The sequence below is a fragment of the Ailuropoda melanoleuca genome, chromosome 6 (genome assembly GCF_002007445.2).
Source record: "Ailuropoda melanoleuca isolate Jingjing chromosome 6, ASM200744v2, whole genome shotgun sequence".
Lineage (NCBI taxonomy): Eukaryota > Metazoa > Chordata > Mammalia > Carnivora > Ursidae > Ailuropoda > Ailuropoda melanoleuca.
Window position 1 is genome coordinate 55,459,834 of NC_048223.1, and position 26,517 is coordinate 55,486,350.

Below are 26,517 nucleotides of genomic sequence, written 5' to 3' on the forward strand. Positions count from 1 at the left end.
GGTCCTGCTGACAAAATTTATACTACATCACCAAAAGCTTCACAAACAAGCTATAAAGTAGGAGGGAAAAAATGAACAACTCTAAAATCAGAAGGTATCAAATTAGCAAAGTTATACTGAATTATCATTACAGGGAATGGGATTTGTTCTGAGCACAAAATTGATTGAGAACAGCCTTCATTTACCTATTTGTTTGTTTAAGCTTTAAAAGTACCGAATACTGCCTTGAATACAGGAAGAAAATGCTATGTAGTTCTACTAGCATACAGACTGACAGAAGAGAGAACAAGAACAATAAGGTGGTTGATGACCTCTCTAATACGAAGGTATGGTTGGACCATGAAGGTGCCAGAATGCTGGAATAATTTGCAGGAAAAAGAGGAGTTAGAATAAATTTTATCAGAGAGCAGATCAGGACAAGTCATTATTTGGAGTTTGAGTTCACTCAGTTCTAGCTGTTTTACTGTTTGTAATTCTAAGTTTTCACACGTGGTTACTGGTCCTACCCCAGATCGACCCTTGAGAAACAGCTTTGGGAAATCTGTAAATACTTGATACGTCACCAACTCCCTGCCAAATGTTACCCTTTCAGCTGAAAGAGAGATTTTCTGGAGACTGTCTTAAGGACACACAGTCTTCCATTCTTCGAGACTCCTGGTACCTGCCCTATGCTCAGCCATCCTCACATGTCACCTGGACATCTGGACTGCATTGCATAAATTCTCAAATTATTACCTCTATTGAATTGGTGCAGATTATATGACATGTTGTCCCCTCACAGAGATCCTCGGGAATTTTTGTTTCTCCCAAACAAGAAGACTGCATTTATTTCATTGATAGAGTAAACTGGGAAATTTCTGTGACTTGGTGTTCACGCCCAGAAAGCTTGGGATCCGTAGTGCTGACAAACTCCCACTAATTAGCAAGAGTCCAAGGCATCGGTTTCTGGACTAACCTCATTCTTGGAAGGCTCCACTTGGTGTCCCTGAACTCCTTTCATCCCTCGACACCTTCTCCTTCTATATCTAACTCTATGATGTATGACTGTGCGATACCTTAAACACTAGAGCAGGAAAAGGTAGAGAGATATATATATGTACAGAAGCTACGTTATTGTCTATAAAGTATTTTTATGTGACATCACTAGTCTAAATAATATGAAGTTTATTTTCTTTTTCACTCCTTCACAAAAGATTGGAAGGAAAAAAAATACCGAAAACATACATTTTTCTATCAATATTCATGCATTTAGGAGCATTATGAAATTGCCCTGAAAAATGAAAAGAACTTACTCACGAACACTGGATCAGACACTTTTAAAGGTGGGTATGACCCCCGAGAACATCTAGGTCAAAGCTTTCAGTTCAAAGAAGAAAATGCTGAGACATAGAGTAATTTAAATGTGACCTGCTCAAGGTCACCTGGTCAGCACCCGCATGAGATCCCAGGTCTCCTGTCCTGTGTAGTGCTGTGTTCGCTGTGGAAGTTTTTCTAAGGGTTTGATTTTAGTAGGAAGGTAAAATTGATTTGAGTAATAATAACAGTAAATACCTATAGAGCTTGTTATGTGATAGCCAGTGTTCAGAGTGTATTATATATATTAACTAATTTAATCTTCACCACAATCCCATGAAATAGAGATTATAATTAGCCCCATTTTATAGTCAGGAAAACTGAGGCTTGAGTCACACAGGTAGATGGTGGAGCTGGGATTCAAACACAGGTGGTTCCTTCAAATGTCTGTGTTCTGAATGATTCTGCTATACAATGCAGTCAAGCATAATGGGATTGATTATTATCAACTGGGATTATTTTTTAAATAATAGCACATGATGTCAAACTATTGTGTGTATCAAAAATGCACAGCTATATGCTTAAATATATTTTCTATACAAGTTGCTCTTTAGGTCCACACACTCAATATGCATGAATTACTATGCACAATAAAGACTACTGTGCTTTCTGGGAATTTTCCTCATGCCAGAACCAGTACTCCTTTGCACCCTATACTCCCTTTCTCCCCAAGACTTGGCAATGTGCCTTGCTTCTCAGACAGAGTGGGCCCTAGAAATGGCCCACACCATTACTGTGGTTATAAAAGGGGGCTCCTACCACCTCTACCACCCACTAAGGAGCTCCATACACAGAGACTGCAGTGCCTTAACACTCGGTAGGCTGGACCCAAGCCGGCTTTGGCTTCCCTGGGGGGTGCATGGAAAATCTGCTTAACATCAGAACTGTGAACCAATAAAAGACAGGACCTATGACCAATAAAAGATAGGAGGTGGGACAGAACCAGTTCCCACCTCCTATCTTCCCTAGGAGGCACTGTTCCGTGATGCATATATATGGGTTTTCTAGGGCCGCCTGCCACTATGTTGACTAGCCACGGACAGCTCAAGAACACATTACCTTGTATTTGTTCTCCCTCCTTCCTTAGATAATCTGCTCTTTTCCCCCTCACTCTTACTCCCCTGGGATTTTATCAGCCCTCAACCCCAATAAAGTGTTAGCATGGATTCTCTTTGCTCTGTTTTCTAAGGAACCTGGGCTAAGACATGAGGTTATTACTTTGGGCCGATAATTTCGGTATATAACAATGCAGTTAGCAGGCTGCACCAAAAAGCATGCCATCAAAACTCCTTCTCCCTTCCCCTCTACAATTCAACAGTACAACAAGCAACTCAACACTCCAGTCCCTATTTGGGATGCCACAGTGCTTCTGTAGCAGAAACTAAATAACTATTAAGTTTACCTAATAAAAGGAATCATTGTTTCAATGTTCTATATCCATAGCTGTATCTTTTATTATATATATATATATATATATATATATATATATATATATATATGTTGTCTTTGGTAAGATTCAGGGAGCCCTTCTAAGTTAAATTGCTTTGTTCCCACGAACAGAACTAAATACACCCATTCAAAGATCAAATCATATAGCTATTGGAGAGGGTACATCTTACAGACAATTCATTCCTGCAGGATTGCTAAGGAATGAAATTCTGTTCAAAATCAGATCACTGGAGGGGCCAGATAGAGGTGATTTTATCACTGGGGAGAGCTATAGAACAACAGACCTTAAGACACAGGGGCCTAAATTGATTCTTCCACACTTAGTGATGCATATTTTGGAGTATGAGCTGGTATTGGTCTGAATACTTTAGCAGGTATGATGTTATTTTAGTTATGCCTGAGGCTCATGTGGGAGAGAATGTGTTAGTCTCCTAAGTCTTTTATTACAGAATGCCAACTCTGCCATAGGCATATTTAGTATTTAAGACACAAGCTATTCTCTTTAATCAACAGTACAGAATAATAGGACCTGAGGGACTCAGCAGAGAATTCACCTGTGAATTAGAAATTGGGCATTTGCCAAAGGATGATGCAACTTGCCTAAAATTTGAGAAAGATGGTCTAAAAGGCAAGTCAATGCTCCATTCCTCTGGCTTATTTAAGCTCCACTGTCATTAATTTTGGTTTTCATTAAGTAATAAATTTATATTATAGTACCTTAATAGTCCACAGAAATGCTTTCATTGAACTAGCATCTAATGCCACACGCTTGGATTTTAGAGAATGGCATTAGAGAAGAAGCAACTGTCTGGGGAACGTTTGTGTGTATTTTAAAAATGTGGTTTGTTCTGGTACCAAATCTCTTTGTTAATCTAGGTGAGAAAAACCCATGATGCTCAGAAAAATGAAGTTATTTGACTTGCAACATTATGAATTTGTTGTTATTATTGTTTGCTTTGGCTTATAAAAATTCAAAGCTAAACAAAGCACTCAACACTAGTAATGAACATTTTGAGTCACTGCTGAAATATTTCTTCCCTTTCAGTTACTCCCGGCCTCTTTATAAGATTTAACAGTCCTGGGGCGCCTGGGTGGCACAGCGGTTAAGCGTCTGCCTTCGGCTCAGGGCGTGATCCCGGCGTTATGGGATCGCCCCACGTCAGGCTCCTCTGCTATGAGCCTGCTTCTTCCTCTCCCACTCCCCCTGGCTTGTGTTCCCTCTCTCGCTGGCTGTCTCTATCTCTGTCGAATAAATAATAAAATCTTTAAAAAAAAAAAAAAGATTTAACAGTCCTTCTCTGTAGTTTTAGTACTGAAGTAGTCTCAAATCTAAAAAAGTTATATATACTTAACTAAATTGGCAGTTTTTAAATAAAGAGTTGTAGGGAGAGAATATTTACATATATTATTGATGAAGCAGGAAATTAAATCATCAAGTTAAATCTCTTTGCAAGTTTTAACAGAAAGCCCATCAGTAAAACATACATGTGATGGAATAAGAAAAGAGCTGGCAAATACTCAGCATTTTAGTCCCCATTTTCTGTGTTTCATGTTTCTTAAGCTTAGTTTCATTCCTCATGGAAATTATAATGCCCCCTTTTAAAAATGCCTACTTTCTTCTCCATATCTTCATCGAATACATTGAATAAAGAATTCAAGTAGTAAGTACAGCAACTATTAATAATCAGTTATGGGAATGAAGTTCAGTTATCACACACTTTATGTTATTCCCAAATTTATTTAACATAATTTTCAGAATTCTTCAAACTGCCAGATAACCTTTCAGATTTATTATAACTTAGATGAAAAATTCCAGTGTGAGACTATCTCTAAAAGATATTAAACAACCAGACACTTCAACTAAAAAGTCTGGCATGTGACTAAATTTAGAAAGAGAAAGTAATAATCCAGTTGTCTGGTCAAATTTTCAGTGGTTTTGCTGGTATCACAGAGTCGACCTTGGACAAGAGTATCTTCATAGGTGAGCACCAGCACATCTCTGTTTCTCAACCTGGTAAGAGTTCCTATGCCTTACTCACAGAGGACATAGTTTGTGGAAAGTAGCATGCTACACAAATCAGGCATACATGGTAAGTTATAGTCCCAAATCACATGGAAATTCAGTAAAATATCTGGTTAAGAAGTACAAATTCCCAGATCTTGTCTATGGTGTTATGTTTATGAGTAAGTAGTGATTATAAGAAAGTTTAAAATCATGTTTCATGGGGGGAGAGTTACACCTGCTGGTGTATATTCTCTTTCCTGCAATTAATTGCCAGCCTTCACCACTGGATGAATGTCTTGCCCATCATCCTAAATCCAGGCCATGTGGCTTGTTCTCTCAGGTCAGGCTCCATATCCTCACCTGATTTCTTGTCTTCAGTCTGACCTGAATCCTAGACTCTAAAAGCAGATTCCACTAGCCATTCCTAGACTGCTTTTCTGAATTGGGAACCTCACTAATGTCACCAAATTTGACCCTATTTACAAAACTGGATTTGCTTCTAGAGCCCCCTGAAACCACGTTTCTCTTTCAGAGGAAGATGGTTTTCTTAACCAGCAATGCCTTCGGATCCTGACCTTTCTTATCTACTCTTATCCCACAGATATCAAACACTCTTGAGGCATGAATTTTGGTGCTAGGATATCAAATCTTCAGTTGCTGTTAGGAGGTCCCTTCATGTTTTTGACCCTCAATAATCCACAAGAATTCTATTTGAGATAATTAGTGATAAAAGCATAAATACCAACTTAGTACCATACTCATTATTACCTAGTATTTAAGCCCAGAATATATTATTGTTATGTCTATTATATGCCATTAACTATTATAGCCATCCAACTAGAGCTATCTCTGATAGCTGTATGAATTCAAATTTTTAAATTTATAAGGATCATAGTGTAAGAGTAATATATTCCTCTAAATGTAACAGTGAGTTAAAATATTATCATTTGTTTCTTCTAAATAGATTCTTCATGACATTCTAAATTCATTTTAACAGCAATTTTTTTTTTTAACTAAAGCCATGATGGATATTTTTTCCCCTGGGATGTTCTGATCAATTTTCCTATGAATTAGTCTCATGAAAATAAAATATAAGTTTTATGGGATTCCTATCAAAGAAAAAATTTTGTGATGCTAGATCAAAATGTTTTTTTCTTAGCAAATGTTCCAAGCATTTAGCTATTCAAAATATATTAAGAGATTGAAATAAGCACCAAGCTCTTCCCTGTAATGAAATGCTGAAATCAACATTAACATTGTGGAACATCCTCTCCAATTACTAACTGGAGATATTACTAGCACAATGGGAAAGCAGATTTCTTTCCAATCTCACAAGTGATGCCATTTATCATGTCTTTTTTTCAAGTAACAAGACTTGTATTTAATAAGCATCAAGAGGGGATGAGGCCAGAATGAGGTTCTGAAAGGTCCCGAGCTAAAAGTTAACAGCTAAAGGGCTGGCCCTTTTTTACCCGAGCACAGCATGCAGCTCAGAGTTCACATGTAGGATAAAATTTCAAATTATGAGTCATTTAAACTCCAAGAAGAATAAACCCATGTCAAGGAAGGGGTACTGAAGAGACCAATTACATGGGAGCTACAAACTTGTAGAAAGATAGCAAGACCTTTTATTACAAAAGAATCCAAGATGTTGGGTCTAACAAAGGTAAATGTCACAAGAAACTGAAACTCAGACCCGGACAAATACACACATATATATAGTTTTACCTTGCTGCGTTGGGATCCTGTGACCTTAAGGAAGGATGAGGACAAGAAGCAAAATAGCAATAAACAATTGCTCAGAAGACAACTGGTAGACCATAAATGGTGTGCACTTCAGAAAACACAGTATTATTTGCTGCTCAGAGCTCATTCTAATTTACCTCAGTTTCTTATCAACAAAGACGGATTTGAGAATAGGACACACATACACGGGAAAGATTATAGTGTCACATACGAAATTAATCTTATGGCATTTTTCTCAGCAATAGTCAAGGGTTGTTCTCAGATTAGCTCTTGTACTTTCTACACATTGATTTCAATGCTGCAGAGATGCTGTATCAAACTGTTCCTGGAAGGGGCCCTACTCTATGCCCACCCCTCAACCTGTACCTTTTGGTGGGACAACTGTCATTAAGGACTGACTGCTGGTTACTAATATATTTCCAGACTTCTAGCTCAAATTCCAGATTCGTAATAGAAAAAAATAATAATGTAATCTATTTCCTTCTACCTCATTTCTTTCTGAAAATTCTAAAAAAAAAAAAAGAGAGAGAGAAGAAAAGAAAAAGAAATGGAGAGAAGTGATAGTTAGCAACAACTCTTTTCTTCAGAGAAAGCAAAAGCAAAGTCTAAACAAACGGGGTCAAATAATATTTACTTTCCTTCTAGTTAATTAGCATTGAGCAGTATTTCTAATTTTCTGGATATTTAAAAGCTGAGAACATCTGAGAAAATAATCGTAAAATAGAACACAGTCCTAGGAATATACGCACTCCCACCTCATGCAAGCAAACGGCATTGTGTGCCACCGTCTACATATGTACAGGGAATGAGTGACCTAATTGGGTCAAGAGGCCAGATCTTTAAGACTTCTTCAATTCAGAAAAAAATAGCCAACCAAGGGTTTGATTAAAAACTCAGTGTCATGTTGCTCTTCAATAAATATTTTCCTCATATGTCCATTGGAAATTTCAGATCACAACATTCACTGAGATGAGAAGAGTTTGGAGCACTCTCATCTCTGAGAGTTCTCAGGGACACTCATTCTGAACATATGGGTTTTATTTGATTATTTCATTATTCTATGTTTCTTGGTCTTAACTTTAGCAAATGTTAGGACTCAGATTTGTCCATCCAGCTTCTGACATGCAGTTCCTTGACACAATAAGCTGCAATAAGCCATGAAGCAAGAAACATAAATGTCAGTTATAAGCTATGAAACAATGTTTTAAAGTAGAAAAGAGAACAAGTCTAGAAAGATCCATCTTACTTCAAAACTCTTCACTTCTTCTTCACCATCATCATCTTCCTCATCATGACAACTCTGAGACATGGAAAACATTTAGAAAAGGTCAGCAGGATTAGAATATGTTCAGGAAGAAAGTACAAAACAATGCAGCATGGAATACCAAATCATTCGTGCTAAGTGTCAATGACATTGTTTAAACAGACGTATTAGAATCAGTAAGTGTAGATGGCATCATCAACGAATCCAGGACCTAAAAGAAGATTATACTGTGCTTTTACAAAATTAAAATAGTAAACTGCCAATTTTATGCATTGCATAGATACTGACAAGATCCCAACCATAGTACATGTTTCTCTTACTCATGCAATTATTGCCTTGTTCAAACCAAACTGCAAGCCTTGAAGACAAAGATCATTGTTATCTCTTATTTTATGTTGCCAATACAATGCATGAATATGGATACATGCAATAACTGTGAATTAAAATTAACAGAAAGCATGTCCATTGCTTAAAGTGAATCTTGTAATCCTTTACGTTCATTTTTTATTATAATTGGTTCAAAGGAAAAAAATGAAATTCTGGCTCCTACTAATACTATTCTCTTATAGAAAAATAACAGACTAGGGGTGCCTGGGTGGCACAGCGGTTAGCCGTCTGCCTTCAGCTCAGGGCGTGATCCCAGCGTTATGGGATCGAGCCCCACATCAGGCTCCTCCGCTATGAGCCTGCTTCTTCCTCTCCCTCTCCCCCTGCTTGTGTTCCCTCTCTCGCTGGCTGTCTCTATCTGTCAAATAAATAAATAAAATCTTAAAAAAAAAAGAAAAGAAAAGAAAAATAACTGACTAATCCATTATTTTGAGTTATTTCCCCGAAAAACATAAAGGAGTTATGCTAATCCATGCATGTATTCGTATCTAATTGCTAATTGCCATAGCTAAAGTTTTTGCTTGCTAAATTTAAGGAAGAGGGGTGTGGTGATTTGGAATATGGCCTGAGGACACAGAGTGCCTGCTTCAAATCCTGATGCTGCCAATGAGTAGCTGTTCAGCTTGGAGCAAGTTTCTTTACCTCTCTGGGTCTCCCTTTCCTCATATTTAAGGTAGAAATAAGAAAAAGAGGACCAGGACTCCTGAGAGGACCATACAAATCAACATATGCAAATTACTTGGCACTTAGGAGTAAGTGTCAAAAAATAATAACCACTTAATAAATCTCAACTGCTAGTATTATTATGGTTGGGAATAGAAAGTATCATGTTGACCAAAGGAAGCTGGTCAGTAACAGGAAAAAACCTATAGCTCTTCAAAGTTACATTGTTCCAACCCTTCTAAGGATTTCTCCTGGTCCACAAGCACTCAGTCCATCAGTGAAGTGAATGGTGGCAAGTCATTAAATTTAAGTGACAAATCAGAAAAACAGTTTCAATTCAATGATTCCCAGTATTCTGAGTATGGAGATGAAGTGGGGATGGGAGGGAGGGCACAAAACATGATCCTTCTACCCACACACAAAGATAAATTCTAAAGGTCTGTCATGTTCTTTTGTTCACTCACCAAATACTATCAATCATCCTCTCCAATTTAGAATAAGAAGACTGACAACATGGTTTGCAAAGGAGAAAATAAATGATCCTGCTGTTTGGGGAAGGTGTTCCATAGCATGTTTCCCCACAGAAACAAGGATGTTAATTATTTATTCAAGAGTGCAGGAAATGTTCTGCTATGTGCTAACATTACCTTGGCGCCCATGCCATCAGTTAACCAGGAATTAAAGAAAAAGAACCCATGAAAACTTGAGCAAAATTTATCTTATAGGCACATCTGTGGTCCTCTGTAAATACTGCGCATCTAATGTTAAACAGAGGAATTTTGGCTTATCTGCCCTCTAAGGTTACCTATGTGATGTTTCCTTCTTCTGCATTAGCAATCAGAAGTGAAGCACAGACATTTATCAGATAACAAGCATGTTTACTATTTAAGCAAATTAGAACACTAATCTGTCTCTTGAGAATGTAAAACTTAGGGATGCCTGGGTGGCTCAATAACTTAAGCATCTGCCTTTGGGTCAGGTCAGGACCCCAGGGTCCTGGGACTGAGTCCCCTGTCAGGCTCCCCTCAGAGCGCAGAGAGGAGAGTCTGCTTCTCCCTCCCCCTCTGCCTGCTGCTCCCCCTGCTGCTGCTCTCTCTGCCAAATAAATAAATAAAATCTTAAAAAAAAAAAAGAATGTGAAGTTTAAGAAATAATATGGTTTTAAATTTTCTCAAATTATCTCCTATATAAACTTCATTATCTTTAGAAATATAGAGAAGAAACAAGTTTTGAGATGAAGAATACATTCAGAAAAAATATTTTGGGTTATAATGATACACTTTAATCGATAAAATTCATATGAGATGCTCACTTTTGGAATTCCTTCAAAAATTCGGAGCTCTAGTTGACAAATATTTCTTACAAAGATTTATTTTAATTTTTTGAACAAAGATTTATTTTTAAATAAACTATTTTAAAAATCTATGAAAATTTAGTAAGATTTGCTTCTAATAAGGTTAAAAGTTGTGATTTTTAGGACCTATTTAGCTTAAATAAATTTGGAGTAGATTGCTGACAAAACTCATCAAACCTATAAACTATTTTGATTGGATAACTTGAGGATACATTGGGACCACAAGAAAACTATAGCATATCTGCAATTTTTTAATGTACTGGGAAGAAAAAGGATTTATAGGTATAGGAGATATGTTTTTCACCAGCGAACTGCATCCATATAGTATATATGGTAAGTAAACAGGCAGTTCCATTAGATGGCTTTAGCTTTCTGCATCAAAATGACAAACTCCAGGCATCCAGGAGTTCTACCATATGCCAGGAGGGAAAAAATGAGTAAAATCCATACACAAAGGGGCAGAAGCAAGGAATAAGAGAATTTAGAAGAAAAAAAAAGAGAGCAAAAACTAAAACAGAGGATACTTCAGACCCTTCAGGGGCCCACATCAAAATTCAAAATTGGTGATGAGAATCCGTAAGTAGTAAATAGGGCACTTCACCTTGCCAGCATCTGCTGGGAATTTCTTTCTGCAAAGCAAATATATTTCACACATTTTTAAGTTGCCTTTCTGACTGTGGCACTCCTCAGAAGATAGAGAAAGCAAAACCAGAAACTTAGTATGGATTTAAATCTAAAAGCTAATGGGTGAGATAGAAGTGAGAGAAATCTCCTGAGAAAGTGACCCTACCATTAGATCATTTTAACCAACAAAGGATGGTACACTGGCATAACTTAATGTGGATCCTAAGCATTTCACTAAGTAAGAGAAGGAGGAGGAAAAGGTTTTCTCAGCCAGAAACTCAAAACAGAGGAAACACTGTTGAGTGTTTAACTTAGGATGGTATCATTCTAGAAATTTCCACACGGTTGTCTTTTTCATATTGGTAGAAACATCGCAGTCGGATGAAAGGGCTTCAGACGGTTGAGGGGAGATAAAGAGTAATACTGAGGCATTCTGGGAATCGAGCGGGAGGCGCCGTGATGATGGCAACAGCAAGCCAGTGTGGACACACTGGAAATTCTCTCAGGTTTTTAAAGTGTTGGTACACAACATAAGTAGAGAGTTGGAAAGATGGACAGGGGGAGAAAAAAAGATTAATCTCAGGTTTAAGATAAAGTATGGCTCAAAAAATACAAAGATTTAAGATGATTTTTTTCACGATATAGTCAAAGCAAGAAGAATGAGGCACAGTAAGTGCAGGATTTGGAGCAGATGCTGTGAATAATAGAGAAGGGCAGAGCTGCTTATCAGCTGTTTGCTTCGGATTTTACCACCAAAGAGAGGTGATATTTATTTATTTATTTACTTACTTACTTATTATTTTTAGAGACTGTGTGAGTGCAGGGAGGGGCAGAGGGGGAGGGAGAGAGAGAATCCCACCCAGGCTCCACGCTGAGCGATCGGGACACAGGGCCCAATCCCAAAACCCTGAGACCATGACCTCAGTCAAAACCAAGAGCCAAAAGCTCAACTGATCAAGCCACCCACACACCCCAGGAAGTGATTTCTAAATACAGAAATTAGCCAAGAGAAATGAAAATTAAGAACCCAATGAAAGACCATTTTATTCCCTGGTTGACAAAAACTGAGAAATCCTATAATATCAAATACTGGAAAGGTGTGGATCATCAGAATCTCTCAAACATTGTTGGTAAGAATGTAATTTGATGCAGTAAACCTGGAAAAATCATTTGCCATTTTCTCCTGAAATTGAACATTCTTACACCTTACTACAGTGCTTCCCTCTCATACAATAGCAGAAATGAGTAAGAATAGGAATTTTGACCCGGATACCCCATGCCCCCACCCCCTCCCCTCCAGCAACCCTCAGTTTGTTTCCTATGATTACGAGTCTCTTATGCTTTGTCTCCCTCTCTGATTTCATCTTGTTCTGTTTTTTCCTCTCTTCCCCTAATGGTCCTCTGTTTTAGAGGGCATGGGATGTAATGAGCACTGGATATTATATAAAACTGATGAATCACTGACCTTTACCTGAAAGTAATAATACATTATATATTAATTTTAAAAAATCAATATAAAAAAACCCACTCATGATGCCTTCCTTCCTTTCTCTATCTCATTTCCCACAGTGATTTACTAGCATTTCCTGAGATCGCTTCCTATATGCTCGATATGCTAATGGTAATATGTTATATGTTTAACTTTGGATTCTTCCCCCCAAAAAATTTTATGTTGAAACCTAGTCCCCTATGTGATGGTATTTGGAGTTGGGGCCTTTGGGAGGTAATTACATCATGAGGGAGGGGCCCCCTGAGTGGGATTACTGCCCTTACAAAAGAAACCCCGGGGAGCTCCCTTGCCCCTTCTGCCATGTGAGGACACAGCAAGATTTAGACTTCCCAGCCCATGAGAAATAAATGTCTATCATTTATTTAAAAAAAAAAAGAATAAGAATTTTGAGCCCTACCACATTAGCGAAACCATAGATTCAACACAAAAGGCTATCAACAGAAAAGTAAGTAAATAGACTTTGGTGTAGTTGCATAATGGAATATAACGTGATAGTCAAATCCAATGAACTCTAGCAATACACACAAGTGTCAATGAATCTTAGAAAACAGTATGGAGTACAAGTACCAGGAGATTATATATAGCAAACTGTCCTTTTAAAAGTCAAAAACAACTAAAATTGAAAAAATATATAATTATATTAGAATATATTCCCATTCATATTTACGTGATATATATGTATTAATAAATACATATGATAAGTGAAAATGATATACAAAGAAAGCAAGGGTATATGGAACATAGGATTCAGGATGATGGCTTCCTTTTATGGGGAGACGGGGTATGGGTTACTGGGGGGGACCATACGATTACATGTAAGTTATTATGAAGGTCTTAACTTATCTTGTGTGTTGTGCATTTATGGGTAGTTGCTACATTATTAGAAATGACTAAGTCACTAACTTAGTAAAAGTGGGCCTCTATAATGGACCAATGATGAGAATCTCACATGGAATCCAGAGCTATGATTTAACCCAATTCTGTGCACCTGTGGTTAAAACAGCAAGACTGAGGGGCGCCTGGGTGGCACAGCGGTTAGGCGTCTGCCTTTGGTTCAGGACGTGATCCCAGAGTTGTGGGATCGAGCCCCACATCAGGCTCCTCCGCTGGGAGCCTGCTTCTTCCTCTCCCACTCCCCCTGCTTGTTCCCTCTCTCACTGGCTGTCTCTATCTCTGTCAAATAAATAAATAAAATCTTAAAAAAAAAAAAAACAGCAAGACTGAAAATAAAAACCCAACTGAGATGTGAGTGGTGCCTTCATAAAGAAACTGTGATGTTTGTGAAAGACACTAAAGCATACGTCTCTGGAAGGGAGCTCAAGCTCTCAGACTCAAGGCAAAGATAATCATCATGTGAATATAAAATGACTTTGGTAAACTCCGAGGAACCAGGAAGGCCAAGAGGAAAGTCTCAGACTCTGGGATGCTGATTTTTTCTTTTCTTTTTTTTTTTTTTTTGCTTGTTTTGTTTTTTTGAACAAGAGAGTCTTCATAGTGCTTCCTCAAATCATGAAAAAAATATGTATTTATCTTCTCCTGATAAACATTGTTCTATTTCTTAATCTTAATGAGGCTGCAGTGGGGAAATCAAATATGAATAGCAAATAAGAATTGTAATTAAGAAAACGTGAGATAAAAGGTCTTTATTTGGCCCACTTTAGAAATTCTCTTTGTGTTTTCATACTTAATTTAGGGACTTTGTGGTCACTAGATTTTCCCCCCAAAACAGCTCCCCAAAGAACTAATTCTTTAACTCTCACTTTCTGGTCTATACCTGTGAATGAATCTAAAAATACTTTTATTGATTAAGCACATAGTTAAAAATTGAAGGCAATGATGACCATAATGTCCACAATAGCAAAGCCAAAAAAATACTATTTTCTGCAAAAAACAAATTCATAGTACTTAAAAAAAAGTAGTCCTCTCTTCGAACTATTCTACACAGGCACGTGCACGATTTTCAATGGAAGTGTCAGTAAAGTGAGTCTACATTCGTATTTCATAATGCTGACTGAACTAATACTCATCTATTTATTCTTTTTGTATTCTTTTTTTTTCATCATGATAAGTGCATTCTTTAATCCCCTTCACCTATGTCACCACCTCCTGCCCTCACCCCTCTGAGAACCATCAGTTTGTTCTCTATAGTTAGCTTGGTTTGCCTTCTTTTTTTCCTTTGCTTGTTTTTTTTTCTTAATTCTACATATGAATGAAATCATATGGTATTTGCCTTTCTCTGACTTATTTCACCTAGCATTATACCCTCTAGCTCTATCCATGTTGTTGGAAATGGCAAGATTTCATTCTGTTTTATGGCTGAATAATATTTCATGTATATACACACCACATCTTCTTTAACCATTCATCAATCAATGGACATGGGCTATTTCCATAGTTTGACTATTGTAAATAACGTTGCTCTAAACATATATGGATCCCTTTGAATTAGTATTTTTGTATTTTTGGGGTAAATATCCTGTAGTGCAATTACCGGATCATAGGGTAGTTCTAATTTTGATTTTTTGAGGAACCTCCATTCTGCTTTCCATAGTAGATGCTCCATAGTGGCTTTTGGGATGATTTTCAAAGTGAAGAAAGGCCACCTCCAGAGATTCTTTGCTAAGAAGTTGGGTATCAATCAGCAAAACTAGCAACTGAGATAAACACAGGGAAAGCACAATTATCAAGTTTGTGCCTAGCGTGAATGTAAAGAGCTATTTCACACTGAATGATAGAGCTGAACTTTAAAAATATTTTGGCCTTGGACTATGGTCTGACTCTAATTAGAGATACGATGACATATATTAAAAATTATTAAAATTGAGGCCTGGGTGCTTTGGTCGGCTAAGTGTCCGACTCTTGATCTCGACTCAGGTCTTAATCTCAGGGTCGTGAGTTCAAGCCCTGCGATGGGTTCCATGCTGGGAGTGGAATCTACTTAAAAAAATAAAAAAATATAAACAAAACCAAAAAGAATTATTAAAATTAAAAATATCAACTGTCGATATAGGTAGGAGATGAAACTCAATAAAAATTCATAAATGCGTTCGGATTTTGGTGGACAGGCAAGCTCAAAAGGAGGCAAAAAATTACAAATTAATGAGTTCTTACAATTTATTGTAAATATATGGGATCCTAAGCAGTGCAAAGAGGATATGGTCCCAATAGGCACTACACAGGTGAACTCACAATTAGTATACTATGTTCAATTAATTTTGGGGTAGCACATATTGAAGAACTAGAGTATGCGTGGAGTAGAACGAACTGAGTGATGGAAGACTGACACTCCTGGGACACCTCTAACAATAAGGAGCAAGGTGATTTAATTATCAAGGGGAAAATCTTGAGAGAAAGTGAGCAATGCCAAACACGTGAACATCTATCAAAAGAGATGAGTTGCTTTAGGATACAAGGAGAACCAGGGGGAGGCAGATTCCTCTTCACCCACAAGAAGAACTTCAACGATCAGGTATATCTAATCCTCAAGCCATGAGAGGCTACCTTGGTAGCCCATCTGCTTGGTGGTTCTTCAAGTGCGAGAACAACAACCTCATTTGTCAGCTCCCTACTTCCCACGCCCTTATTTATCCTAGTTAAGGGTCCAAGATCAAGGAGGAAATATCCTTCCGTCCTTTAACTTTTAACTCAGTGTTTTTTAAACTATGGGTTTCAGCCCATTAATTGGATGTGGAACCTATTTAATGAGTCAGGATGTAAAATAAATTTTTTTATTTAGATAGAATAGAAAAATATCAGAATCTACTGCTCATAGGAAGGGTAGAATTTCATGAAAATTTTCTTTCAATGTATCTATTTTTACATTTCCATAAATATACTGGGTAAATGTATTTCTTATTGGGGGTTATGGTTTAAAATAAAGTTGGAAAGCCACAACTTTTCCTTATGCTCTGTAACCTGTCCTCTCCCCCTGCTCCCATTCACTCAAGACCTCACACCACAAGTTACTCCCTTGCCCTTCCTATTGGTTCCTTTCCACCAGGAGAGGAGCATGTTCAAATCTCTCTCACACATAAAAGTAAACAAATGGCAAACAAATAACAATAATCCCCTTTCAACATCATAATTCCATCTAGATAGTGATCAATTTATATCATTTCTCCCTTCTCTCAATCTTCTAGTAAAGAAATGTCTAGGACACATCTCCTCACACGTGAATCTCTACGTTCTTCCCTACAATTTCCAATGGCCTCTCTCCATAATCTCCTGAAACTGTTCTTACCATGGTCACATGATGCATATGGACTAAATCCCAGAGAAGTCTCAGTCCTCACCTTCTTCATCCATACCCTCAGCAGCATATGGTTCTGTTGGGCACCCACTTAGGCCCATAGCTCCCATATATGCTCACATTTAAGATTCTCTCCCAACCCCCTTTCTTTATGGGTTCCTTTTCTTCTAATCATCTCCTATATACCCATGTCCTTAGAGGCGTGGTCGTGGGCCTTTCCCTCTCAAGATGCCTTCTCTGCCTGGGGCAAGACTATCTACTCATCTGCCTTCAATTCCCTTCAAATGTGGAAAAATCCCAAGTCTGTATTTATAAGATATCCCTGAGATGCTGAATGTTAGACAGGAATGCCTCATCACATATCTGACCTCTCTACTGGGTTGGCTCACAGGCATTTTTAACTAACATGTCCAAAATGCAATTTGCCATCTCTCCCCTTCATTTCAGGCTTGCAATTCTTCTAGGGCTCCCCATCTCAGTGTCTGGCACCACTATGCACCCAGTCGCCCTCATCAGAGGCCTCAGAGACACCCGACTCCTCTTTTAAACTCATCACCTCATTCACCCTCCTCTGATGAGATATAAATGAAATAAACACTCAGGTGTTCCTATTTTTGCATGGTCCACTCATCATTACGCAGTCGAGGACTTCCTTAAGCCTTAGCCTAAGCAACCCTCACTACTCTCCTGTGTGACCTCGTCCCTGTACCCCTACTAGTGCCTCTTGGTAGAGCTTTTGCAACCACCTACTTAAATTTTGTCTTCTCCATCAGACTATAAACTCCAGGAAGAGTGTGTGCATTTCCTTCTTATTCACTGTGTTACCTCCAACACTTTGATGCCCCATGAGTATTTGTTAAATGAATGAACAAATGTTTGGAAAATTAATGAGCTCCCCATAAATAAAATATTAAGAGAGGAAACAATGATTACCTATCAAGGAAGTCAGAACAGAGACTCATGTAACAAGTGGAAAATTAAGATTAATACCCCTTAGATTTCTAAGATTTAACAGTATTTTATTTGGACCCAGAAATGTATAGATTCTTTATCCTTTGTCAGATGAAAATGATTTTCCTTTATTAAAATAAACATTAAAATCAAGATATATTTACTTACCTTTGCCATAATATCTGCATAAGCCATGTATAAAAAATCTTCCTCCAGTTTGCTATGAAAAACAAGAAGAAAACCTGAGTTTTTAAGTAGGAGGCTAGTCATATGCAAAATAGCCATCACTGTATTAAATAATCTTTATTTTTAGCCAGTATGCCTTTTTAAAATGAAATAAACACAAAACCTAGGCAAAGTCATCATTCAAAAATATGGTAGAATCAGACAGCAAAGATATCAGACCTAAACAGTTGACCCATCTTACCTTCCAGAAGAGGACTTCAAGTCTCACAAAATAAATGGTCTATTGATTTACACACAAATATAAGAGCTCTGATTTTCTTGAAACTACACAAGCTGAAACAAGCAAGTTTAAATGAGGTAGGGGCTTTTGACAGCAGAAGTGATATTTGACATTTGATGGAAAGACTCCCCAAATTACTACGCTACTACACTGTTCAAAAATGCAACATAGTGATTCTTAAAAATTAAGAAATATGTTTAACAGCTTCTTAAGAAGTATGGAAACCATGAATCCATGAAGAAAGGTTTCCATCCAAAAATACCTAATATTTGCAAAGTTATTTTAGCAATTCAAAGGTTCAGCCATCAGAAAAATTCACTCATGAAAATACCTCATTACCTGACAATGCCAGACAGAGGGTTGCTCTATGCTTAGGGATGAGATGATTTTGTTAGTTAGGAAATAATAAGAGAGAGAGAGAGAGAGAGACATTGTGAGAGAAGGATGGATCACATTGGCTACAAGGCAGAAATGTGCATTATTGTGTCATGCGTAGAGGTCAAATGAACTTGTCTAGACTCTCAAAAGACTCATGAGGATTGGACTGATCATTAAATTATCTTCCAGCTTCTGTAGGAATGAGTGAAGCCCAGGGCAAAGTAGGCTCCCTTCTGCATGGCACGGAGGCAGAGAAATGTTTTATAACCTCTGAAAGGTTTCACCCACAGAATCTCTGCAGTGCTCCCTATTATGAGCAAATGCTGAGCCCATCTGAGGACATAGAGGTTTAACTACACAGAGGTTCGGCCTTTGTGGCTTTGGCGAATTCATCTAAATAAGACTTTAGAAGCCACAGAAAATGGAGAGTGCCCTTAAAAAAGACCTCAAAGAAACTTCTGTTGATGGTTTACCCACCTCCTAAAGGTTTCCTAAGACCCACCGCACAATGGAGACACAATCTACCCAGGAAATTTGGGTCACCATTGGCCTCCACACATTTTTTCAGACTGGAATTTGCTTTGGGCTCCTCAGTTTTATTTATAAAGGCCATTTGTGATAAAAAAAAAATCATAAGATTCAGGATCAACTGCATCAGCTAATGACAAAATTGTTACAAAAGCTTATAGAAAGCCTGAACTTGAATGAATGTTGGTCCCCAAGTGTCGGGACAAATCTCTCTCCTAACAAGAACAAGATGAAATTGCAACATGAATGTGTGAACCACAACATACTCAGACATGGGTTTCTTTATCTGTTCTTCCTATGCTCACACGAACCCTCCCAACCATACCATTTCTCTGTTAAAGCTGTTCGACTAAACAGAAGGATGAGCTGATGGAGGGGATCAACTCTCTTCGTGCCTTCCTCTTCTTCTGGAGGGTTGGCTCCAGGCTTCTACAAAAAAAGCCACATTGATAAAATTTCACATTAAATGAAATGTGCACACAAAACCAGAAGTAATATGAGGCTCAGAACAATGATTCAAAAGAAAGCCATTTTCTTCCTGCTCTGGTGTGTGTGAGTGTGTGTGTATGTGTGTGTGTTTTATATGCATTGTGCATGCACGCATGTCTGTGTGTTACATTAATCAATGTGAAACTATGCAGCTTAAAAAATAGATATTTAATAATTGGACCAAAAAACACCGTGAGCAAGGATGACTCACATCATTTAAAAATTCTGAATGCTATTCTCAGAAGCAGATTCACAGCTGGGAGTGTACTTGGTACAGAGATTTCAGCTTTAGAGAGTGCTCAATTTACAAAGAATTCCCATAAAGTCCTAAGTCACTCCAAGTATAAACATTTAGTTCACAGAGCAGTGAAAACTGATTATTACTAAAAGAAACATTTTCCTTGCCTATGCAAACAATGGCAGGTAAAGAATGCTAAATGACTTCATGCTTGAACCACTTACACATTTTTTATTTTCAGTTACTTTAAACTTAAAAAGAATAATTTTGTACTGTTAGAACTTTTAACATGAGGAAAAGTATTAAGCATTTTTACTCAATGTAGAATTAATCTTGACTGTTTGTTGAATGGTTTAATGACATTTATATCTCTATTGCCTTATCCATTCAGACTGTTTTTTTTCTCTACATAAAAGATCTTCTTTTCCTGGATTTATGGTTTAATATTGTAGATACAGGGTAAACTTCTACAAGATATCTAATATTCTATGGGTTGTTTTGGTTCTAAAGACAAACTGAATTCACTTAAAATATATGGAGATAATCAAGGTCAAGCTTTCGTGAATTATATCAACTTATGCAATATTCCCTGATAGCTTGTGAGTTAAAAAAATAACTTTTAGAGAAGAGGTCTTTAACTTGGGAATCATGAAGGCTCCAACAAGTCTGCAAAATTCTACCTGACCATATGCTTATAAATTTTCCTGAGAAGATCGCTTTCATCAGGTATTTTAACAGGTCCGCAACTTAGAAAAGATTAAGACAATGGCTTCCCAGAGTGCTCTGCTCCCAATACAAGAGCATCGTTGCCAGCACAGCATGGTGGGACCAAAAATCTGCTTGCCATCTACTACATTTACCGTGACTTCCTGTTCTTCTTGTATCCAGTCTATCACTCTCTTCCCTGTGTGTTTTTAAAAACAGCTACTTTTCATTGGCTTTAGTTAACCTTCACTTGTGTTTGGTGAATAACTTCATTATGGTTCAGCTTTTATAGGTCCATACTAGTTCTGAGGTGGTTAAAGGGGCTTTGAGGAAGAATTTAAAAGAATAATGGAATCAACATTTGGTTAATAATAAACTTCTACCATTCAGCTTAACTTCTGAATTGCATGATGTTGAAGACATCTCCTTGAAAGAAGGATAAAATTTTCCCTGGACGCTGAATGCAATGACAAGAATACGTTTCCCAGGATGAATGCACTACAATGATATTTTCTCTTTGATATGATAAGTGCTCACACCAATGTTAGTCCACCAAACCCAACCCTCTTTCATCTTATAACCCCATTAAAACATACTGCTAAATCTTCTATCAGTTTATCTTCAAAATAGTGTTCTTCTGTTTCAATCCAAGACTTTTCATATCCCTGAAGAAAGAGGTTGACAGCCCGATGCCTAAAAGATAAGCACAATTCCAAACAAAGAATTTTTAAAAATACATTGGAAAAGTATTCTACTGCTGTGTCACTGGACTCTCCATGCACTAAAAAAGATAAAACAATACATTTCCCACTCATGATTGGAGAGGCAATGCATCATAGTGAATAAGGCAAGGCTTCTTCAATCACAGGTTGACTTACATTTAAATGCTGGCTCCACCATTTCTAAGCTTCATAACTGGCCAAGTTATTAACTTTACCAACTTTCACTTTTTCCATTGATAAAACTAGGAGAACCCCATCTGCGCTTCAGTTTTGCAAGAAGTAAAAGGAAATAAACAATGTAAAGCACGTTTGGGTAGATAGATGTTCGTTAAGGGGTGGCTATTATGACATAAGGTGGCTCTGGATAAACCATGTAATAAACATTAATAAAGGAATTATTCAGTGTTTGGGTTAACATTAGATACAGGCCTTGAGGAGTGTAAAACAAAATGTACTATGTGAACTTAATAGGAGTATGTATCCAAAGACTACATCCTAGAACACTGAAGATAAATGGTTGCCTATGAGATAAAAGGGCACCGAACACTAAAAGAATCAATAAAGTCATCATGAAGCTGATGAGCGGTACGGATAAGACTCCACCATAAGAAAGTATAAATGAAAGTCATGACCATAAGGAAACATCATGAGAGAATGTCAGAAGTGTTAAAAGGAGACCTGCTATCATGGGATGGAAAGCTGAGCCTAGCGGTACTAATAATGGTGGGCTATGGGGTCATGAGACATATGGTCAGATAGGTTTATGAAGGGCCTGGAAAACCAATGGGAGGAACTGGTGATGCACCTGGAACTGCTAGAAATCGCCATAAAGTCCTGTACATGAAACAGTCATGACAAAGGATGGGCTCAGCCTTCCTGGGACACCACAGTCACCCGAGCAGCTTTGCACAAGACACTTGCTAAACACTCAGAGAAATGCTGACTCAATAGGTTGAAGCTTGGGCACTTCTGCAATGAATTTGAGTGTATTTCCCCAGAGCACCAGGTTTGAGAACCACCGTAAAAAGGGATTCAATTTTGAAAAGGTTTTATCAGAGACAGAGGATCAGCAGACTCTGTGACATCGGGGAAATGAGCTCGGAATCTGCTGCCATCAACCTGACAAGAGGCAATAAACAAGTGAGCTGAAGAGGCGGTCATAAAGGGAAGAGAGGCCATGTGAAACAGATAAAAGAAAAATCTGGCGGAACTTGGAGCACGACTGGACAGGAGTGACCAGAAAAGGAATAAGAGTATGAACTCAAGGTTAATGTTCTATTGAGTAACTGGTGACACCATAATGGAGTCAGAGAATTAAAAGGAGCATGTGGTGTGAGGGGATATTCATGTATTTTCATACTCAGTGACTGTACCAGGGCAAGGAATCCAGCTGGCTTAGTGAAATGGGATTGTGTGAAGTTTCTTTGCTTTGTTTGGGGGGAGGTGGGGCAGGGGTATTTTCATTTTGTTTAATCCTCGACTCATTTATTTATTCAAATATATACTGAGAGTCAGTGTTCTAGGTGCTCAGGATATAAAATTGAACACAACTCTAAAGGATCTCAAAGTCTGAATCAGAGGGACAAACAGGCCCAATACTCCAGGAACCTGCCCACAGCTAGAGGTCTGGAAAAGCATCCTAGAAACAAAGAGAAGGGTTCCATCTGCAAGGAGTGGAAGGGCATGGTTTGGCCAGATGTTCCAAAAAAGAGATACCGCTGAGCCGAGTCCTGTTTGGCAGATGTGGGGGTGAGGCCCATGATACAAAGCTCTGAGTCGAAAGCACAGTTTCTTGGGAAAACTACAAGGAGGCTGAACTGGTACCTCGGCCACGGAGCCAGACTCAAATGTATCAGGTTGTTTCTCTATTAACAAGTACGCCCACTATAAGAGAAGGTGTGGGGTCTGTTAAAGGCACTGACATTATTCCCATGAACTAGTTCTATATCAGTTCTTCTCCCCAAGATGGACAATCCCAAAAAATAATACACAACAATTAACACGTATAGTGTTGAGTTTGGCCCTAAGCACCCTATACACCTCAACCCATTAAGTCATCTGACCAAGTGCATGAGGCAAATCTCATCATGGTACACATGAGGAAACCTGAACAGTCAGGTAAGAAACTTGACCAATGTCAGGCAGCCATCAGCTGAGATGCCAGAATTCAAATCAAGGCAGTCTGAGCTCCTCATTACCCCACCCTGCCTTACATATGTGAGCAGATTTTCCTTGGTATTTACGAGAATTTCACAATCACACTGTAGACCACAGTCCTCTGGGAACATCCAACGAAGGAAAACAAACTCAAGTATTACACAGAAGAACCAAGGCATCGATTCTATCTGTTTCTCAGACTATTGTACTCATATTAAAATAGACACTATACCTACTGCTTAGTAGGGAAAAAAATAACTTTAATGTATTACAGACATTAAAAAAAGTCTGACCTTGGCAGATTGTATAAAGGAGCCATCCTGAAGCAGGCGACCACCGCCCTCTTCCTCTGCTTGGACAACAGCTTGTGCCATACTGCCTTCTTCGATCTCTGTGGATGCTCCACCTGAGGTAAAATGATGCCAAAAAATTTAAATATTTAAACCCCAAACTACCCTCCAAAATATAGTATTAAACACCTGTGCCTTTTAGATTAAAAACTTTTGGAACTTCCATTCCAAAAGTACCTTACAATTATTAGGGAAAAACCCATGTCCTAGAAGTAACCCAACGCTAAATTGGAAATAGGTTTGAATGTTTCAGATTTTCTTTAGTCAAAATATAGTATTTTCCCAGTAGTGTGTACTTTAGAAGCTATGTCATCTCTAAAAACCAAGGAAATATAGAACCATTTTACATAAAATCATGTTTTCAGAATTGGGTTATGATGCCAAAACATATTTTCCATCTATATGAAAAATTAACCTATTCTTATTTATGTATCCATTTAAACAAATTTTATCCTAAGCGTTACAGCAGTCAACACGAATAGAGGCAGACACAGAAAATTCTACTGAAAATTCAACTGTTCCTTAATATAATAGGATGGAGAGAAGATGACAAGGCTTCAGAACACATTACTAGGAATGAAGTAAAGAATTAAATTTTACAAAAATGTTAAAATACATAATTATTTTGTTAGAGAGGGACAAATGAGAATTCAAAGTTGCAGTAAATGAGGCAAGCAAGCTATTTATTTAGCTAATGGTGTTTGGAGCTCTAAGACGAAAAAGAGATTAATTATAAGTATTAGAGAGAAAAAAACCACAACATGTAATTCTAAATTAATTAGTAGTCTCTAGGTAATTGAACACTGTACTTCCCAGACTGTAATATCTCCGGCGCATACATGTAGATTTCTGGAAGAAATAAAAATGTTACGTTAGCTAAAAATAAATAAAAATAAAGTCTATTATCCTTTGCAGTAAAGGGTCAAAATATGAATGTCATAATGCCTGAAGAAAACATTAATAATGTCTGGACTACAGTGGTTTTGAACTTGTATAATTGGAAAACACTTATTTCTGTGATGGTCATCCCTCCACAGGATGAGTAAACACTTTCTGATAATTGTCCACTTCAGTTTTCCTCTGAATGATTGTGTTAAGTGAATCGAGGGTAGTACTGGTCAACTAGATCCAATGCATTCAAGGTCCATTTTGAGACCCAGGCTATATGCACTTGCTTTTTGTGGGAATCGGCATTCTGATCAGTGTGGGTGACAGTCAACAATCACAATAAAGTACCAAAGCACTGAAGATCCAGTAGTGAACATGGTAGAAAAGGTGTCTGCCATCAGGAAGCTTACCACTTGGCAGAGCATTTTATTATACGTGAGAAGTCCCAGAACAGAGAGGTTTCTTCTAACTGTCCGAATGCCAGGAGGTGCTGATGTGTCAGTGGGGCTCAAGTTTGAGTACTAGGAAATTGCACGGGGACAGGTTACTCTCATGGGATCAATGACCAGATGGGCAGTATAAAATATACAGTTGCAAAGGTTGCTGATACCAGAGATAAGTTAAATCAAGTATCTGCTACGCACCGACTGTTTTGGCACTGAGCTTAGCAAGTGAAGATATTCTCTGCAAGCTCCTCTATGACCGAGTGACTACTTAACGTTATAATGGAGGTGCTGAAGGCATGAAATCCTCTTGTGGCCCATCTTTCACTCTTTTCTAGTCTTTGATAATTGATGATTTCTCCTTACTCATATTCTTAACAAAGTGAATAGTTGACCGTAACTAAAATCTGACCCGCTTACCTTTTCCTAGAGAATTCCTTTAAGATCACAGGGATCACCTACTTGGCAACTAGATTAAGTCTGGACTCCTTTTAGAATCTACTGAGCACATTTTGTATCCTGGCACATCTGTATCATTACATCTTCATCTGTTTACGTGTCCACATGCTCTACTATATGGCATGACCTACTTGAGTAGAGAGACAGCGTTCAATCCCTGGAATCTACAGAGTTAAATGCTGCCATACGGTTGTGCATGCAATAAATGTTCACGGAGGGAATGGCTCCCTCATAAAATGAATCTCACTACTTTACAGGTGACTTCGTTCATTACAATTGAATACAGTCATCAATATATAATATGTCAATTGAATAAAACATCATCAGATTTCAATAAGCTTCATTTAACGTATCTAAGATTCATTCAAAAAATCCAGAGATGAAAACTAGGAAGAATTAAAACTTTACAGTATGGGGCAACTGGCTCAGTTGGTTGATCATCTGACTGGATTTCCTCTCAGGGTCATGAGATCGAGCCCTGCATTAGGCTCTATGCTGGGTGTGGAGCCTGCTTGGGATTCTCTCTCTCCCTCTTCCTTTGCCCATCCCCCACCCTCTCTAAAAATATTTAAAACAACAACAACAACAACAAAACAAATTTATGGTAGAGTATTGGTGCCAGAAATAATTCTCTGGTACACATTAAATAGACATTTAATAGTCTTCTTAAATATTTTTAAAATTCTGGAAAAACAACTCTATGACTTTATATGTCATCAAAATTTCATTACCTTAAATCTTCTCATCTGCTGAGTGATAATTTGTACTTATTTAATATTTCATGAAAATATTATGGAAATATTTAGGGGAATATTAAGTTTCCTAATTTTTTTAATATATTAATATTGTGGTGTTACACAATGTAAATACAAGTCAATAGCCATGTGGTTTAAGGGCATCCTAGTTAAATCTCATCAGTTGTAGTGATAAACGGCATGGCATGGGAGAAGTTATTAATGTTTGAGTGGCACTTGAGTAAGCAAGAAGGAAAATAAGAGGGTACAACATTAAGTGATATCCTTAGGTTATTTACCTCGAGGCAGACATAAGAGATCACCAGATGATATAAAATAGGAATCAAAGAAAAATGTTTGTTATTGTTATGCCAATATGGTCTGCAAAACATTTGGGTGACAAAG

At 37.8% G+C, this 26,517-nt stretch overlaps 1 protein-coding gene across 1 annotated transcript in view; it reads right to left on the reverse strand.

Annotated features, from left to right (window-relative positions):
- The window catches only part of RYR2 (ryanodine receptor 2), a 445,869-nt gene that overhangs the window by 76,045 nt on the left and 343,307 nt on the right, over positions 1 to 26,517 (reverse strand). The window contains 7 exon segments of the mRNA XM_034663566.1: positions 6,536 to 6,559; positions 7,800 to 7,853; positions 17,724 to 17,775; positions 19,253 to 19,356; positions 20,956 to 21,052; positions 23,532 to 23,644; positions 24,402 to 24,437. Coding sequence (XP_034519457.1) covers positions 6,536 to 6,559; positions 7,800 to 7,853; positions 17,724 to 17,775; positions 19,253 to 19,356; positions 20,956 to 21,052; positions 23,532 to 23,644; positions 24,402 to 24,437 — 480 coding nt within the window.